At 39.8% G+C, this 20,173-nt stretch overlaps 1 protein-coding gene across 6 annotated transcripts in view; it reads left to right on the forward strand.

The window, feature by feature from the left end:
- Positions 1–20,173, forward strand: part of LOC127429127 (E3 ubiquitin-protein ligase Jade-2-like) — a 96,006-nt gene that overhangs the window by 3,497 nt on the left and 72,336 nt on the right. For 3 of the 6 annotated variants that reach the window (XM_051677957.1, XM_051677963.1, XM_051677958.1), the window contains exons 2-4: positions 15,400–15,463; positions 16,733–16,818; positions 18,660–18,817. In XM_051677957.1, the coding sequence (XP_051533917.1) occupies positions 15,400–15,463; positions 16,733–16,818; positions 18,660–18,817 (308 nt within the window). Of the gene's footprint in view, positions 1–15,399; positions 15,464–16,695; positions 16,819–17,258; positions 17,434–18,659; positions 18,818–20,173 lie in introns of those variants that run through there. The other 3 variants (XM_051677962.1, XM_051677959.1, XM_051677960.1) reach the window with 3 other exon arrangements.

The raw sequence follows: 20,173 nt of genomic DNA on the forward strand, positions 1-20,173 counted from the left end.
TGAACATTAACTGAAGCTCCTGACCCGTACCTGCATGATTATGCACTGCACTGCTGTCACATGATTGGCTGATTAGATAATTGCATGGATGATTGTTGGTGCCAGATGGGCTGGTTTGAGTATTTCTGTAACTGCTGATCTCCTGGGATTTTCACACACAACAGACTAGAATCTAGCAAACTTTTTTATATGATAGTTTTTGTGAAAATAATATTTGCTGTGGTCTCCCATTCACCACTGTCGAAGTTTACTCTGCAAATGTTTCTTCTGCGTTCAAAAACCATGTGTGAAAACGGTCTATTCAGGGACTTGCACACAACTATTACACAAGGTGCAAACATTCATTGATGCTCAAGAAAACAACACACAACTACACGCATACTGTGCTTTATGTAAATATCTGTAATGTAGATTCTGAAGAGCAGTGCTAAAAAAGTACTTAAGGGGTGTGAACATTAATGAGATAAATGGGGAATGCAAACTTACGTATTTTCTCAACTAAACTCTGCAAAAAAAGAAATGTCCCTTTTTCAGGACACTGTATTTTAAAGATCTTTATTGTAAAGGGTTTAAACAATGTTTTCCATGCTTGTTCAATGAACCATAAACAATTAATGAACATGCACCTGTGGAACGGTCATTAAGACACTAACAGCTTACAGACGGTAGGCAATTAGGGTCACAGTTATAAAAACTTAGGACACTAAAGAGACCTTTCTACTGACTCTGAAAAACACCAAAAGAAAGATGCCCAGGGTCCCTGCTCATCTGCATGAACGTGCCTTAAGCATGCTGCATGGAGGCATGAGGACTGCAGATGTGGCCAGGGCAATAAATTGCAATGTCCGTACTGTGAGACGCCTAAGAGAGGCTACAGGGAGAAAGGAAGGGCAGCTGATCATCCTCGCAGTGGCAGACCATGTGTAACAACACCTGCACAGGATCGGTACATCCGAATATCACACCTGCGGGACAGGTACAGGATGGCAGTAACAACTGCATGAGTTACACCAGGAATGCTCAATCCCTCCATCAGTGCTCAGACTGTCCGCAGTAGGCTGAGAGAGGCTGGACTGAGGGCTTGTAGGCCTGTTGTAAGGCAGGTCCTTACTAGACATCACTGGCAACAACGTCGCCTATGGGCACAAACCCACCTTCGCTAGACCAGACACGACTGACAAAAAGTGCTCTTCACTGATGAGTCATGGTTTTGTCTCACCAGGGGTGATGGTCAGACTTCCGTTTATCGTCGAAGGAATGAGTGTCACACCGAGACCTGTGCTCTGGAGCGGGATCGATTTGGAGGTGGAGGGTCCGTCATGATCTGGGGTGGTGTGTCACAGCATCATCGGACTGAGCTTGTCGTCGTCATTGCAGGCAATCTCAACGCTGTGCGTTACAGGGAAGACATCCTCCTCCCTCATGTGGTACCCTTCCTGCAGGCTCATCCTGACATGACCCTCCAGCATGACAATGCCACCAGCCATACTGCTCGTTCTGTGCATGATTTCCTGCAAGACAGGAATGTCAGTGTTCTGCCATGGCCAGCGAAGAGCCCGGATCTCAATCCCATTGAGCACGTCTGGGACCTGTTGGATCGGAGGGTGAGGGCTAGGGCCATTCCTCCCAGAAATGTCCTAGGAACTTGTAAGTGCCTTGGTGGAAGAGTGGGGTAACATCTCACAGCAAGAACTGGCAAATCTGGTGCAGTCCATGAGGAGGAGATGCACTGCAGTACTTAATGCAGCTGGTGGCCACACCAGATACTGACTGTTACTTTTGATTTTGACCCCCCCTTTGTTCAGGGACACGTTATTCCATTTCTGTTAGTCACATGTCTGTGAAACATGTTCAGTTTATGTCTTAGTTGTTGAATCTTTTTATGTTCATACAAATATTTACACGTTAAGTTTGCTGAAAATAAAAGCAGTTGAAAGTGAGAGGACGTTTGTTTTTTTTGTTGTTTATATATACTGTCAGTGTTGGGGAAGCTACTTTGAAACTGTAGTTTGACAAGCTACAAGCTACTCAATTTTAAGTAGTTAAGCTACAGTCAAGCTACTCTTTTGAAAAAGTAGTTAGCTACGCTACAAGTTACTATCAAAAAGTAGCTAGCAACATTGAAGCTACTTAATGAGGCAATATTTTTTTTATGTTATCAAACCAATAATATTAATAACAAAATTTACACTAATGACATTTATTAATGTATCAATTAAATACATTTAATGTGTTTAAATATATTAAATGTATTTAATACATTTAATGAATAGTAACATTAATACAGTTAATAATGGCCACAAAATAAAATACAACAGTATAAAATAAAAACAAAAAAGTTCAGACGCCATTTAAAAAATCATTTTTATACTATACTTCACACTTTTCAGTCCTGCTATGGCCAGGTGTAGCCTACTTCCCTAAAGATCACATTTTTATGACAAACTCTCCTTGTGCTGGCATTTTTTTGTTCTTGTCACATAATATTTAGTGTGGATAATATGTGAATAAGGACTCGGGGCTTGTTTCTCCCCTCACCTGGGTTCATGCTCATTGTATTTTCTGACTTTTTTTTGCCATTAACATGCAAGTGCCAGCTTTACAGGTCACATACAGAGGTTGCTCTACAAATATTTTTTCGCTTTGTTCAGGTCCAAAAAAAGTGGACGGATGGTCATCAGGGGTCGGGAACCTATGGGTCGCGAGCCACAAGTGGCTCTTTGTTAAAAATCAAGTGGCTCGCCGGGTGTCTCACCATTCACCAACACATGATCATTTAAACTTTCCAGCAGAAAGTGTGGGTGCGATTGCAAAGCTCAGTGACACTGTTCTGATTTCCTTTCTCCCGAATTTGTCGTAAAGCCTACTGCTGGTGGTGAACAAGTTTTGAAATGAACACCCGCCAAATGTGGATTTTTCATGGAGTATCTTGCTGATGTACCAGGCACTGTGGCAACCTGTAAGAATTCTCGGACTAATATATTACAAGAAATTAGACACAAAGACGTGCAACAGACGAAAGAAAAGCCGCCGATGTGCGTCTGATTTGATATGTGAGCAGTGAGCTCCTCTGTTCATGAGTGCAATGAAAGCGCTTCTCCAAAACACGCACATGCATAGAGTTCTGGGCCTCGTTTCCCGATAACTGTTGATCTTAGTTGTTGAGCATTTTCTACAAGCGATTTTATGAACGTTTGTTATTTTTATGTGCACCCGGGGTGTGATATAGCACCCGCAAAATGCGATAAGACTCAATCCAGTTCGCGAACTCCTTGTCCAAATGTATTTCATGCGCGAGTAATTTTGCTCATCTACCCGCAACAGGTGGGTGACCTGTAAGACATCTCAGAGTGACACATGACAAGAAATGCTGTTAGTCAAAAAGACGCGCTTGAAGAAACGCACTATATTTTTAAGAACAGACAAGAGAAAAGCAGTCAATGCTCCTGTCTGATTCGCTGTTTGTTCAGTGGCATGCAACGGGACCCTGTCTCATGGAACAAGCGCATGTAAAGAGTTATCACTCCTTTTTCTCTGTTTCATTTGACTGAAAACTGTTTGGAAGAATAATGTAATCCATGAGAATGCTGCAAATGATCTCCGATCATCTCGTTAGTTTTGCTTTATTTCCACGGAGCAGTTCGCTCTTACACATTGTGAATGCAACTATGCAGGTTCAGTAATATATACAGGTATCTTTGTATCAAAGAAACAAAGACGAAAGAGATAAAATCATAAAGAAATACAAGACACGTTCACTTTGAACCTAAAATATTATTTTCTTTAGGCAGCATTAACTGTATTACCAAAACGCAATACAAACACATTCGATAAGAACACACATTTGGCAGCATTTTTTGGGAACACAAGGGAATTTTTTAGGCTTATTTATTATGATGATTATTATAATTATCTTTACATTTATAATTGTCTTAATCCTTAATTTGCACCTGTTGCTGCATACTGATAATTGCTTGATGGCAAATGGAGCCGTTGGAGACGGTAAATGTTTGGATTTGGGGAGGTGGTTATGTATAAGATTTTTTAATCACTTTTAAGAAATTTTTCGTGTTTCAATAAATTAATGTAATTTTTAAAGCAAAAATATTCTCCGACCTTGGGGGTTGACCATATAATCGGATATCGCGATATTTTAAATGCGATTATTATTAAAATATTTTTTACATATCACTCAGCCCAAAAGCGAAGTTACATTTTTCATTAACAATTGTAAAATGAAGTAATTTTATGGAGACCCTCTCAAACGCATGTACTCAATTCCATATTGCAACGTTACCTATTAATTTTTGCATATTTGTTTGTTTTTGTGTAGTCTATGTGCAATATAAACATTTTATTTTATTGAAAAACTTTTTTGAAAATAGTAAATTATTCATTTGTGCTATGGCTCTTTCGAAAAAATGCATCAACCAAAAATTAAAAAATTGGCTCCTTAGTGAAAAAAGTTGAAAAATTGTTGCATAATAATTCATAACATAAATGATTTCTTTTACCAATCATTTTATTTATTTTACATGAAAATAATAGTTAATTAAATGCTAAGAAATTAAGAAATCAAAAAGTTCTGCATGTTAGTAACTGTACGGGATTATAAGCAAGCAGGAAACCGCGCACCCTGAGGCCATGTTCATTGTGACCGGGGACTTTGACAAAGCCAACTTCAAGTCAGTCGCACCGAAATACTTCCAACACATCAGTTTCAACACACGAGGGGACCAGGTTTTGGACCATTGCTACTCTCCCTTCTGGGATGGCTACAAATCCCTCCCCCACCCACCATTTGGCAAATCGGACCACTCTTACATTCTGCTTCTGCCCTCTTATAGGCAGAAACTGAAACAGTAAGCACCCACCCTCAGAACGATCCAGTGCTGGTCGGACCAATCAGACTCTACGCTACAGGACTGTTTTGATCACACGGACTGGGAGATGTTCCGATCCGCCTCTGATGACGACATCGAGCTTTACACTGATAGCATAATGTGTTTCATCAGAAAGTGCGTAGAGGACGTCGTTCCGACCAAAATGGATCTATCCGAACCAGAAGCCATGGATTAATAGCGATGTTTGCGCGGCACTTAATGTGCGGACCACCGCTTTTAATTCCGGGAACGCGGAGGAAATTCAGAACAGCAAAACGCCAGTACAGGGACAAGATTGAAGGACAGTTTAACACCACCAATTCTAGAAGCATGTGGCAGGGAATTAACATCATCACGGACTTTAAAGGGAATAAAAACTCTGCCGTGAACACCGCTGCATCTCTCCCGGATGAGCTAAATAATTGTTATTCTCGTTTTGAGGGAAATAACACCGCCCTCGCGGAGAGAGCTCTAGCGGCCGAAGCTACAGAGGTTAGTTCGCTCTCCGTCTCTGTAGCGGATGTAACCCGATCCTTCTGATGGGTGAATATCTGCAAAGCCGCAGGTCCAGACGACATTCCGGGCCGTGTCATCGGAGCGTGCGCGAACCAACTGGCTGGTGTTTTTATGGACATTTTCAACCTTTCCCTTTCCTTGTCTGTAGTCCACCATTGTGCCTGTTCCAAAGCAATCCAAAATCACCTGCTTAAATGACTGGCGTCCTGTTGCTCTGACCCCCATCATCAGCAAATGCTTTGAGAGACTAATCAGAGATTACATCTGCTCTGTGCTGCCTCTCTCTCTAGACCCATTGCAGTTTGCTCACCGCAACAACCGCTCCACTGATGATGCCATTGCATCTAAAATACACACTGCTCTCTCCCACCTGGAAAAAAAGAACACTTATTTGAGAATGTTGTTTGTAGACTACAGCTTAGCATTCAACACCATAGTGCCCTCCAAGCTTGATGAGAAACTCTGGGCTCTGGGCTTAAACAGCTCACTGTGCAGCTGGATCCTGGACTTCCTGTCAAGCAGACGCCAGGTGGTTAGAATGGGCAGTAACATCTCCTCATCACTGACCCTCAACACTGGAGCCCCACAGGACTGTGTTCTCAGCCCACTCTTGTATTCTCTGTACACACATGACTGTGTGGCAACACATAGCTCCAATGCCATCATTAAGTTTGCTGATGACATGACGGTGGTAGGTCTGATCACTGACAATGATGAAACAGCCTACAGAGAGGAGGTACACACTCTGACACACTGGTGTCAGGAGCACAGCCTCTCCCTCAACGTCAATAAGACAAAGGAGCTTGTGGTGGACTTCAGAAGAAAAGACAGAGAACACAGTCCCATCACCATCAATGGAGCACCAGTGGAGAGAGTCAGCAGCTTCAAGTTCCTGGGTGTCCACATCACTGAAGGACTCGCATGGTCCAAGTCATTGTGAAGAAGGCTCATCAGTACCTCTTCTTCCTGAGGCGGCTGAAGAAGTTTGGAATGAACCGCCACATCCTCACATGGTTCTACACCTGCACTGTAGAGAGCATCCTGACTGGCTGCATCTCCGCCTGGTACGGCAATAGCACAGCCCACAACCGCAAAGCACAGCAAAGGGTGGTGCGAACTGCCAGACACATCATCGGAGGTGAGCTTCCCTCCCTCCAGGACATATATACCAGGCGGTGTGTGAAAAAAGCTCGGAGGATCATCGGAGACTCCAGCCACCCGAGCCATGGGCTGTTCTCACTGCTGACTCCATCACTCTGGATTTTGTGTCACTGTACAGAATAGGTATAGCAGTGTCTGTGAAAAAACTTAGGGAAGGGATTCTGTATCTTGGCTCCAGGGTATGGAGGAGGATGCGAAAGCCGGTGTTTTCCACGACCGAGTAAGGGCGGAGATCCTTTGCAATAAATGTGGCAGTGGACTGTGTGATCTTCTGTGCCCTTTCAGAGTTCTGATGTAAATTTGATACCATCGCTTGTTGTATTGTTGGCTGATTAGCTGCGTGTAAGGGGGTTCAGTGGAAAGGAGGAGGCAAGAACCGGCTTGACAACTTAAATAATAGTTTAATAATAAACTTAACCAAAAACACACAACCAAAAACCACACATTACAGCTGCCTGTAATTCTCTCTCTCAAACTGTCGTCCCCGTCCACCTTTATCCCTCGCGCACCCCATCAGGCTGATTGGGGTCCGGGCGTGCGTCATTCCAGCCCGGCCCCACCCTCCTCGGCTCTACACTCCTCCCGGCGTTGCCTCAGGCCGGGAAGCCCCTGGCATGACGTACATCCCCCCCCCCCCCCTCCGGGAGGCGTGCCTTGCACCCCGACTGCCGGTGGGTCATCCCCGCCTTCCTCGACCTGGGAGGAGACAGGAGGGGAAAAACAACAAAACAAAATAGGCGAGGGAATAGCCAACGTGGAGCGAGAGAGAGAGGAGAGAGAGAAAAAGAAACTCACCGGTTCTCTGATGCGCCGTCACGTGGTCCTCGATCACTCCTCCACCTTCTCAGGCGGACGGCAGCCTCTCCTCCCTGGGCGGACCGGAGTCAGACCTCTGACCCCCAGCAGCCAGAACGCCCCTCCGCGTTCCTGGCGTCCCGTGGAGACACTCCTCCGCCCCTGGCAGCGGCCCTACCACTCCAGGCGGTTGGGGAGTTGCTTCCCTCCTCCTCCCCCCCCCCCCCCACGAACGGCGGTCTTCTCTCGACCCCTCCGCGTTCCCGGGGGAAGGCAGGGCACTCCTCCGCCCCCGGCAGCGGCTCCCTCGCTCCAGGTGGTCGGGGAGTCCCGTCCCCACTCGCCTCGTGGGTTGCTGCTAACTTTAGCTCTGGGTGAAAAAGGGAGATGTGATTCCTCATATTTGTTGTGTTGCTGAAGTATTTAATCTTGGCTTGACATGTCTTGCACACAGCATATTTTTATCAAGCTCATTTTTCTACTTATCCTAGTAAAAACCGAAATGTGCCCAAATATTTGCTTTCAAGAAGTTAGATGCATTTTTAAGCACCGGCTGCTGCTCTCCCTCCACCATGTCTCCTATCTACGAACATAAGACGCAAGTGCTTTGCTTCCGGAGGACATATTCAACTTTTTTTATTAATATTTAATAAGACTGCTTACTTTATTTAAAAACAGTACAACATATACTGTATATGATATTTAATTACATTTTTAAAAAATCGATTCTTTTGTTTTTATGCATCGATGCAGAATCGTTCACGTCAGCATCACGATGCATCATAAAAATGATTATATTTTGATAAGTATCAAGTTTTTTTCCTTGTATTTCAGTGAATGTCATTTTGAGGTATTTCTAAAATATGTTTTTGTCCTCTTTATTGGTAGTAAGCATGTTTAATACTACCTTTTGTGTCAAGGCACAAGCTGAATAGTCGGCTAAGAGCTAATGATGAATCGTTGCAATAATCGACCAAATAGTCGATTAATCATTCTAATAATCGTTAGTTGCAGCCCTACTTTAAAGTCCCTGACGTGGACATAATGTGTAACATGGGAAGGACATTAGTGAAGCTCAGTTAACACAGGCACTCCACTAAAATAACAGGCAATTCTGCTCTAAATGTGATCTTTGTGCTTATAATAAGTGTATGCATAATTGGCTGAAATGATGCACTGCTTTATTGTGTTTTCTATTTATTATGCAGTTTGCACATAATTATCATGCATTAACACACTGAAGTAATGATTGATGTATGCAGTCATGAAATCAAAATCCAAACACAAAAGAGATGTATTACCAGGTGTAAATTGTGTTGCCTGTTAATACGCTTCTTAACGCATATTAATACCAGGGAATAAACGGCACATGCACAGCGGGAATGTGAGAGACAGAGAGTGAAGTAAAAACTGATGCACTAGGTTAAAATGTTTTTCTTGTTGATTTTTTTATCTGTCAAATGATGGACAGAATTTGGAATTATCTGTCAATGTTTCAAAGATTGGTCAAATAATTGATTGTTAAGAGATTGTTTGTGTCCCACACTAAATAAGGACCCCGAGACGCCACTGCACAGTATGTCAGGATATTGAACATATAAATGTCTCACTGCTTCTAACATAGTCACACTCCATCGGGCCTCTAAATTCAACTTCACTAACACTCACTCTTTATGGTCAAACATGGTTTAAAATATAACACTGCCACACTACGTTGAGTTGATTCAGTTACTTTAGAATCTTTCACGTAATTAAAACAACTCAACAGCAAGTTTCAGTTCAATAACATGATGAAAAAGTAGAGCTCATTCCGTAGAACTATGAGTATCCCTGCTGTAAATTATGGCGATAGAGGCTTTCCTTTATTTGACTACCATACGTGACATAAAATAATTACCATATGACAATAGCCCCCTACCCTACCCAGTGCAGTTTACATTTCTGTTGCAGAGAATTGAGTTAATTGCATAGGTACACTATTAGGTTGGCCATCGGTCGTAATTTTAGAAAAATAAACAACGTAAACTTTGACATGTGAATAACCAATTTACTTGTCTGGAGGACAAGTACATGACAATGCTATATGTCGAGCCCTGGCTCAAATGCATGCTCTAGTCGATTTTGTGTTTTGACCATTTGTGAACTGTTAAACTCCATCTCGTTTACCATGCTTTGTGGGTGTGACTTTTTTGTAGGGTTGTCCCCGACCAAAGATTTTCCTAGTTGACTAATAGTCATTAGTTTAAGCCATTAGTCGACTAGTTGCACGTTTATGATATTAATTCAATTACTTAAATATATATATTTTGGGGGGCATCAGAAAATGGTTTGAGTTCCAGGGCTGAGAAAGAATGTTATAAGTAACGTTGCTAACACTGTTCTACATTACAGAGAAATACTAAACCGTAAAATGTACAGGTGCATCTCAATAAATTAGAATGTCGTGGAAAAGTTCATTTATTTCAGTAATTCAACTCAAATTGTGAAACTCTTGTATTAAATAAATTCAATGAACACAGACTGAAGTAGTTTAAGTCTTTGGTTCTTTTAATTGTGATGATTTTGGCTCACATTTAACAAAAACCCACCAATTCACTATCTCAAAAAATTAGAATACATCATAAGACCAATAAAAAAAAAACATTTTTAGTGAATTGTTGTCCTTCTGGAAAGTATGTTCATTTACTGTATATGTACTCAATACTTGGTAGGGGCTCCTTTTGCTTTAATTACTGCCTCAATTCGGCGTGGCATGGAGGTGATCAGTTTGTGGCACTGCTGAGGTGGTATGGAAGCCCAGGTTTCTTTGACAGTGGCCTTCAGCTCATCTGCATTTTTTGCTCTCTTGTTTCTCATTTTCCTCTTGACAATACCCCATAGATTCTCTATGGGGTTCAGGTCTGGTGAGTTTGCTGGCCAGTCAAGCACACCAACACCATGGTCATTTAACCAACTTTTGGTGCTTTTGGCAGTGTGGGCAGGTGCCAAATCCTGCTGGAAAATGAAATCAGCATCTTTAAAAAGCTGGTCAGCAGAAGGAAGCATGAAGTGCTCCAAAATTTCTTGGTAAACGGGTGCAGTGACTTTGGTTTTCAAAAAACACAATGGACCAACACTAGCAGATGACATTGCACCCCAAATCATCACAGACTGTGGAAACTTAACACTGGACTTCAAGCAACTTGGGCTATGAGCTTCTCCACCCTTCCTCCAGACTCTAGGACCTTGGTTTCCAAATGAAATACAAAATTTGCTCTCATCTGAAAAGAGGACTTTGGACAAACAGTCCAGTTCTTCTTCTCCTTAGCCCAGGTAAGACGCCTCTGACGTTGTCTGTGGTTCAGGAGTGGCTTAACAAGAGGAATACAACAACTGTAGCCAAATTCCTTGACATGTCTGTGTGTGGTGGCTCTTGATGCCTTGACCCCAGCCTCAGTCCATTCCTTGTGAAGTTCACCCAAATTCTTGAATCGATTTTGCTTGACAATCCTCATAAGGCTGCGGTTCTCTCGGTTGGTTGTGCATCTTTTTCTTCAACACTTTTTCCTTCCACTCAACTTTCTGTTAACATGCTTGGATACAGCACTCTGTGAACAGCCAGCTTCTTTGGCAATGAATGTTTGTGGCTTACCCTCCTTGTGAAGGGTGTCAATGATTGTCTTCTGGACAACTGTCAGATCAGCAGTCTTCCCCATGATTGTGTAGCCTAGTGAACCAAACTGAGAGACCATTTTGAAGGCTCAGGAAACCTTTGCAGGTGTTTTGAGTTGATTAGCTGATTGGCATGTCACCATATTCTAATTTTTTGAGATAGTGAATTGGTGGGTTTTTGTTAAATGTGAGCCAAAATCATCACAATTAAAAGAACCAAAGACTTAAACTACTTCAGTCTGTGTGCACTGAATTTATTTAATACACGAGTTTCACAATTTGAGTTGAATTACTGAAATAAATGAACTTTTCCACGACATTCTAATTTATTGAGATGCACCTGTATATTTTAAAGGCTCATTATTACAAGCGCACACATGAAGCGAGCCGCAGCGACACCGGCAAAAGCGGTAATGATTCTGAATGTGTTGGAAAATCCAGCAAGGAGACTGTCTGAACATTTTGTTAATTTTTAGAGAGAAATGCACATTGGGGTTGTGCTGACAGACGATGATCGGGGATCGATGATGGTCAGAGTGATCAATAGCTGATGCCTTTGACAATGTCAAGATGATATTTGGCTCGATATTATTATTATTATTATTATTATTATTATCAAATTAATATTACAAATAATTTGCCTGTAGAGAGACAGACACACGCTTGAAGAAACACACTCTATTATATTTATAAGAACAGATGACAGAAAAGCCGTCTAAATCATGTATGACACGCTGTTTGTACGGAGGCGTGCAGTCTTGTGGAACATGCGCATGTAAAGGGTTCTCTTTCTTTGTTTCTGTCTTTTGAAGGGTTTTTTTTTTTTTTTGCAAGAACAGTATCGTCTATGAGTGCTGCAAATAACCTCAGACATCTCAGCTCAGGAGGTGCTTTGAGTTCAGCTCACTTTATTTCCACAGATCATTTCATTGTGAACGCAACTCTCCAGCCTATACATCTGTGATTAAAAAATAAAATAATACAAAAACACGTTCACCTCGAACCATGATTTATATTTCAGTGATTATTATCATTATAATTATTATTTTTACATTTATAATTGTTTTTGTCTTCATTTATGTAAGTAATTTTCCGCCTGCATGTTTAAATGGATACTTGCCTGACGGTAAATGGAAAGGTGGGTACTTATATATTATTTTTATGATCACTTCGTAATTTTAATTGCTTTTTTCATTTCATTTGGAGTGCAATTTGAATTTAGAAATGTATTTGATTTAAGTTTTTCGTTTTTAAAATAAATTAATTTAATTTTCAAAGCAAAATCACTAAAGCAATAATATTCACTGATCCCTCAGAATGTGGGGGATTGCTGATGTAATTGGATATTGCGGTGTGTGTGTGTGTGTGTGTGTGTGTGTGTGTGTAATAATAATATATATATATATCATGAAGGAGGGAATGAAACAAATTTAGTTTTGACCAGTAGAGAATGCACAGATGAAGTAGGTTCTTTGCCAGAGAGATGTTACAACAGAACTGTTGTAAAGCCATCTTTCAAAAAGTTGAACAACACACATTTTTTTTCCAGTTTCATTTGAATTTTTTGTTAAAATAAATTAAAAATAAAGTTCAAAGTTTGAAATCAGGGTGTCTTGCTTAACCCTAACCCTGCTTAATGAAAATTACCCCAGAGTACCACCTAGCATCCAACCAGAAGTAATACTTGTGTTCGTCGGTTTCCTATGGAGTTTTTTTTTTTTTTTTTTTTTTTTTTTCTGTGACCAACCAACCAATCAAAACTTGGTCGACCAAGACTCTTCTCATCAACTAACTTTTGGTCGACTATTAGGTAGGGATCCACCGATCCGATACCTGGATCGTTATTGGCTCCAATACTGACATTTTTAAACAGATCGGGTATCGGTCCAACAAGCCCGATCCAAATCCGATACTGTGTGTTAGTCATGTTCGGTACTGTCAAGCTCCAAAAATGACATAAAAGAACCATAAAACACCATTAAAGCAGTTCAAGACTCGTACATTTTATTCAAAGCCACTTGAAGACGTGCAATAGCTTTGTGAATCACAAAAGGCTGTGTTTAATAAGTAAATATACAGTATGTGCAGTGCCAGCGCGGTAGTGAATGCTGCTGCTCTGTTGACACAAACTCACACATGGGCTGGTGATGCACTCGCAGCTATTTTTAGCCTTCACGCAGTGCGCAATATTTGAGCACTACTCAAGAACAGCATCTCAGATGTAGATGCTCAATAGTTCGGTTCACTTATAATATGCATTTAGAACAGCACTGGAGGTGCTTTTTTACCAGAATTTGAATAAGTGAATTAAACTACTGTGAACTTGCCTGCAAACAGACACACGCAGGACTTCCTGGAGAGTTTAGAATGTCAAAATAAAAGCGTGAGGGTTTAAAAAGTGCACGATTTAAATATATTACTGTTGTATTTCAAATTAAAAGTCAATAATAATATCGATAACAATTTATTATTATTATTATTATTATTGTCATCATTAGTATTTGTTTACAATTTATAACAATATTTAAGTTGAATGGGTTCCAAAAAATAACTGTGTGAATGAAAAGTGGACTGTTGTCTTACAACTAAATTGAACAAAAAAGAGATCTGAATCCTTTAAAGTCCAGATACAAGTTGAAACATTTTTGAGAAAAAAAAATAAAAATAATAAAACACTGGTTTCTTTTCTACTGATGACTTGAAGACTGGAATTACTGTTAATTTTGCTGCTACATTATCCAGTGTACTTGTTAATAATAAAGTGTTTCTTAATAAGCTATACATTTATATTGAAATAATGTGTAGTTAGAGGTTTGTGTTTCTTTACATATTAAAGAGCACAACCAATTAGTTCCACACAATAATGTAAAGATATTCTAAACTGATTATGCAAAAAAACAACACTGGTATCGGATTGGGATCAGTATCGGCCGATACTGAGATTTCTGATATCGGAATCAGATCAGAAGAGAAAAAGCGCTATCGGTGCATCCCTACTATTAGGGGGCAGCCCTACAGGCCTAGACTACACAATGATCTCTGAACTGTTTTATGCGACCTGTCTCAGACTGACTTATACACGCATTATTTTTCATCCTCTGAAATAAGACATAGGCTATTTTAGGGCCACTTAGTTATTCAGTTGCTAACAATTTCATGCCACAAAAGCGGATTGTGTAATTTTTTTTTCTCGCGTTCTAGACAAGCTTTTCATCTAAAGACACGTGCAGCTGTCAGTGAAAAACTGCATTTCAATAATTGTATCAGTCTCACGTGAAGCCCTGACCACTGATATATTCGCGCACATGGATATATCGACATACACAATGTACAAACCTTGCTAATGACCGTTTTCTTCTATGTATCGCGTTTCTAAAGCCAAACCAATTCCACACCACGATGACACTTTTTCCTTCATAATCTCCTCTCATCTTCTCATTCAAATGAGTTTGAGGAACGAGCAGTCCCTCCGCCTTCCTCCATTTATACGACAGTGTGTGTACTGCGTGCGTGTTATGTGCTGTACACATTTCTTGTTTTGCAATTTTGCGTTACCGCGATAGAGACGATAATCCAAATGTATACCGGTTTATCATGTCTACAGGTATATCGCCCACCCCTACCGGTGGGTATGAATTTCCTCTCCCTTTTAGATTCGTAACCTGCACAGTTCAATTCAGTGGTTCTCTTTCATGATTTTGCCGTTTTACCAAGCGCTTGGCCTGGCTGCGGAGGCTTAAGAAACATTGCTGCCTATTACTAGATCGCTAGCTAATTCGAAAATGTTAAATATGTGGCTCACTGCCGCTGCCTGAGGTAATGTCGAATTGAATTCTGATTGGTCAAGCAAGGCATTGTTGTTTCTAAGCGACTGCTAGTTCTAACCTGCATGTTCAAAAGACACCTCTGGCTTCTGCTCTATGCTGCAGCCTACATGCTCTTGCTTATTTTCAACAGCAGTATAAGAATATTAACTTTGTAATAAGTGACACAGGCCTAGGTTATTTCACAGATGTTATTTGAGTTATTTTTTCGTTATTAACATTTTAATCAGGCTACTTGTCTGCTCGGGTAAGTAAAATTCTCCTTCAATTGCCCCTTCAAATATCCACTTGTCTTGGACAAGCAGACACACGTTAATGTCGAGCCCTGAATAATATATATATATATATATATATATATATATATATATATATATATATATATATATATATATATATATATATATAAACATCTTGGCTTAACATATTGCATGTTTAATGGCCACAGGGAGTTTGAGATTTTTGTGCATGTGTGGTTTGAGTTGGTTCTACATTTTTTTTCTTTAACTTAAGCTGCATTTTCACACGAGTTGTTCAGTGTGTGATACGCTTCATGTCTTCTGTTCTGACAGATGGAGACTGAGCTGAAGAGGAGAAAATACTCCACCAGCAGCAATGACTCTGACACCACTGATGGTGAGTAATGCACACACACACACACTTAAAGGAGAAGCTCTTCAAAAATTACAATTCTGTCATCATTTACTCACCCTCATGTTGTTCCAAACCCATGTGACTTTCTCTCTTCTGTTCTCAAAATCATTCTTTTGAGTTGCATCTTTTCAGTGGATTGGTTGATCTGGGTTATCAATGATTCATTCAAGCTTCTGAGTGATCCAACTCACTAAATCAATGATCTGGTCGCAACTTAAATTTTAGTCGCTTCCGCACACATAGCTATCGATTGACTTTGGATTATACACTCACTGGCCACTATATTTGGTACACCTGTACATCTACTTATTTATGCAATTATCTAATTAGCCAATCGTGTGGCAGCAGTGCAGTGTATAAAATCATGCAGATATGGGTCAGGAGCTTCAGTTATTGTTCACATCAACCATCAGAATGGAAAAAAAATTTGATCTCAGTAATTTTGACCATGGCATGATTGTTGGTGCCAGACTGGCTGGTTTGAGTATTTCTGTAACTACTGATATCCTGGGATTTTCATGTACAACTGTCTCTAGAATTTACTCAGAATGGTGCCAAAAACAAAAAAACTTCCAGTGAGCAGCAGTTCTGCGGATGGAAACGCCTTGTTGATGAGGGAGGTCAACAGAGAATGGCCAGACTGGTTCAAAATGACAAATTCTATGGTCTACGGTAGATATATAAAAAAACACGGATTAGAAATTCTTGCGGTTAAATTAACTATGCCAATTTTAATTGCTGTTAATAGTTAAACCATATAATTGCCACATCCCAACTTTAAACAACAGTACAACACATAGTAGAGACTGGAAGTCTATCCCTCTCAGCCTTATTGTCATTCCAAAAATTAAAGATGGCGCTGATGTGAATAAGTTCCATTATAATTAAAAACAGTAGATAGGTTTGCATCTGAGGAACAGTTACAATGTAAAACCATCTTATTTGTTACAATTATATTTACTCCTAATTCTTCACCTGTTGCTATGAGAAGTGCAACAAATCCGAGAAGCGCTATAACAATCCAGGATTGGGTCAAATCATGTGAATCCTCCTCTGATGTAATGCATGATTCTAATTTAAAGCCAATATAGCAATATATCAAATGAAATGTTGCCCATCACAGTTATGCAGTGCAGTTATATTAAATTATTAAAATTTCATTTTTTAGGAACTAGTGCCATAAAATAAAACCTAAATTGTATTGTGTTTAACAGGATGGAATTTCAGATATGACACTTCAGTTTCTTGCAGGTCATGTGACAACCTGGTCACGGTCATCAAAGAACATGGGGACCAACAGCACATGGATTCGCAATGAGCAGAATAAACCGTCAGAGGTGAGAAATACTGTTTCATTCATAAAGTTCACTCAGACAAAAAGAAACAGCATCACTTTTTTTAATGATTAACTAGGCAAAACACAAGCTTTACAAGAGGATTTTAATGGCTCCACCACCAGAGTCTTGTCCTCTCCACTAACATCTTATGTAGTTTTTTCCTTCACATTCACCTTTAGCATGCTAACTGGGGGTGTAAAGACATTAAGGCATGATTTTCTATAAAACTGTTCACTTTGGGCTTTTAGACATTTAAAGGAATAGTTCACCCAAAAACTATAATTCTCTCATCACTTACTAACCCTTATGTTGTGACTTTCTTTCTTCCACGGAACACAAATGAAGATGGACATGAATTTTTAGGAAAACTATTTGCTCTAGAAAAAAAAAAAATAATATATATATATTATTATATATATATTTTTTTGCTTGTTTATTAGGTGCTACTTGTTACAAATCAAAAAGGGAAATGGAAAATGCACACAGCTGTCACACTCGGGTCTTAGGAGGTTATACTGAAGCCTTGAGTGAAACTACTTACCCGTAAATGAAGACTCTGTCATCATTTACTCTTTCTTCCGTGGAACACAAAGGGATGTTTAGCAGTTTTTCCAAGCAAGTATGGTAGACAGTGACGCCGTTTACATGCACTTAAAGCGGGTTATTCCAGGGTTTTGGCGATTTTCCTTATGCCGTTTAAGGGATTAAGAGAAAGCGGTTTAATACATTCAGGTTTCTCCCGGAGAAAGCTGCTTATGTAGCCATGTAAACACACAAGTGGCGTTCTAACGGGTTTTTGAAGAGTGCGCATATGCGTGGAACAGACCAAGTAACAAACATCATTTGATGGAGCCCAACAAGTCAACAAAATATTTCTGGGAGTACAGTGGGAAAAGCACATATACACTATAAACTATACCCATTAATAAACACCACTGTAAAATATCGACAGTCCCTTACGTTCACTTATATGCGCTTGTACATTGAGGGAATCCCAGAGTTTTACATAAAGGGAAACCCCACTATTGAAGCACAATTCTGCTGCAGGTCGCGATAGAAAGGTAAGGAAACAAACACAGCAACAACTCTGGAATATCTGGAAATAAAGCAGAGCAACAGAATAAAATAGTCAAGTCTTCCTCATATACAATGTTTATTATTTACACGAGCATCGCAGGAAAATGACGTTGCTGTGGAGAAAGCTGCTTACTGACCAAGCCGCATGTATATGGGAGTAAAGAGCACACCACTTATACAGTGCATGTAAACCAGAACACTACTTTCTCACAATAACTCTTTCTGATGTCCATGTAAACATAGTAAGTGACATAAAAGTTGTCCATACAATGTCTGAAATGAACTTACAATATGAACTTGAATCTCAAAATAAATATTTCTTACTGGTCATGAAACTGTATTTTGCATTATTTTGTCCCAATGATAATGGTATTATTTAGCTATTTTTTTCCTTGAATATGAGTGTCAAACAATGCGATTGTGTCACTTGCAAAATCATACGTATATTAGATAAGTCAGTCTCCGTCTCTGTGACACATTGGGATTTTGCTACCAATAATTTTGTTTTGCTGGATTAATGTGAGGATTATTCCACATGTGTTGCCACATGGAGTCCTGGAGAAAAAAGTAAAAGTCATTAGATGACGCATGAGTCTTGTCAGTTCTCTTTAGCACTATGTTTGTATTCTTTTTGTACACTTACGTCAGCGAGGGCCAGACGATCATTCTTACTATTCAATTTAAGCAATTTAAATGCATTATGTTGAACATCTTAAGTTACAGGCCCACTGGTGTACAAATAAATATGTCTTATGTTCTTTCAGGTGTTTCGGACGGACTTTATAACAGCCATGAAGTTGCCTGATTCAGCACAGTTGAGTCCAGAAGAGTTTTATTTCCTGTCAGACCCGTGGAGGCAGGAGTGGGAGAAGGGTGTTCAAGTCCCAGCCAATGTGGAAGCCATTCCTGAGCCTGTGGTCAGGTGAGATTCAGCTCTACCAAACGAACAACATCACAGTAGTTCTGCTTACTCCACTGCAGTGTTCAGTAGTGTCACAGTAGTTTAGCTGTTTTCACAACAGTGTAGCTTGTACCATAATATAACATTCCGACAAAATATAACATTGCTGTTTTTTATAAAATGGCGACGATTAAACATTCTTGTAATAATGTCTACTCTCGTTCTTATATGAAGCATTGTGAATTCTGATTCATTTGAATGTTTTTGGACAGTTTATATAAATAAACTATTGATAGCTCAACAATATGCTGATTCATATTAGTCCCTGCATTTGTTTTAGCAATACATAATATAAAAAAAAAAAATGCACAGTAATGTTACAAAAGAATATAATATTAAGCTACATGTTGCTGTTCATCAGTGTTTTAGGTCAGTTGTATCCACCTTAGTTTGCAATGCGGAAGTAAGCAGCAGCTGCATTTCCAGTGAATGTGACAAAGTTCCGCTGTTATTTACCACAGTGTAAATAACTAGAAGGTTATAATAGCTGAATTTAGTGATATGGGCTTTTAAACTATCACACAACCGCAGGATGTACAGCCAGGGCTGGAAATGGGTGGGAACGTGGGGGAACGGAGTTCCCGGAGTGAATTTCTTGGGGGAACGGTGTTCCCGTTCAAATTGGCTACATTTGATAGGGGAATAAGAGAATTTCTATCTTTTCTCCACTAAATAGCCTACGAAAGCTTTGTGAGTTCCGCACATCTTCTGTGTCTGTGGTTGCGCAATGTTGACTATCGTGAGTGGCCAGAACACTTTCATGCAACAGATCGACAGATGCACATGGTAATCTATGGGCAGCAGATCCACACTTGCACGCGACAGTTCCACACATGCTCAATTTACAAATCCACGCACCAGAAAAATGTACAAATATATGGTTTTCTTTGCTTAGAATACCATCCACCCTTACATAAATGTGTGTGTAATTTAATTCACAAATAAATGCTGAGCCATATGTATTGGTATTCTTCTTCGAGAATGACTGTTCTGCAGTCTTGACACACACACACACACACACACACAAACAATGCTGGGGGCGTGGTTAAGCATGGCTGACAGCAAATGCCCATTCATTAAAATGAAGGGAAATATCCAGTAGATTTGGCTTTTATTTTTTTTAAGAAAAAAAAAAGATGTTCAGAATGTTCAGTTTCGACCAAGAATTTTAATTTTAAGTGTAATGTGGTTATAGATTACAGAGATATAATCTCTATAATCTGAAATAAGTTTTATGTTTTTATTTATAATAAAATTCCATTTTTAATCTATGATGGCAAAGCACAATTTTGAGCTGCCATTACTCCAGTCTACTAA

This window comes from Myxocyprinus asiaticus, chromosome 38 (assembly GCF_019703515.2).
Source record: "Myxocyprinus asiaticus isolate MX2 ecotype Aquarium Trade chromosome 38, UBuf_Myxa_2, whole genome shotgun sequence".
Taxonomy (NCBI): Eukaryota; Metazoa; Chordata; class Actinopteri; order Cypriniformes; family Catostomidae; genus Myxocyprinus; species Myxocyprinus asiaticus.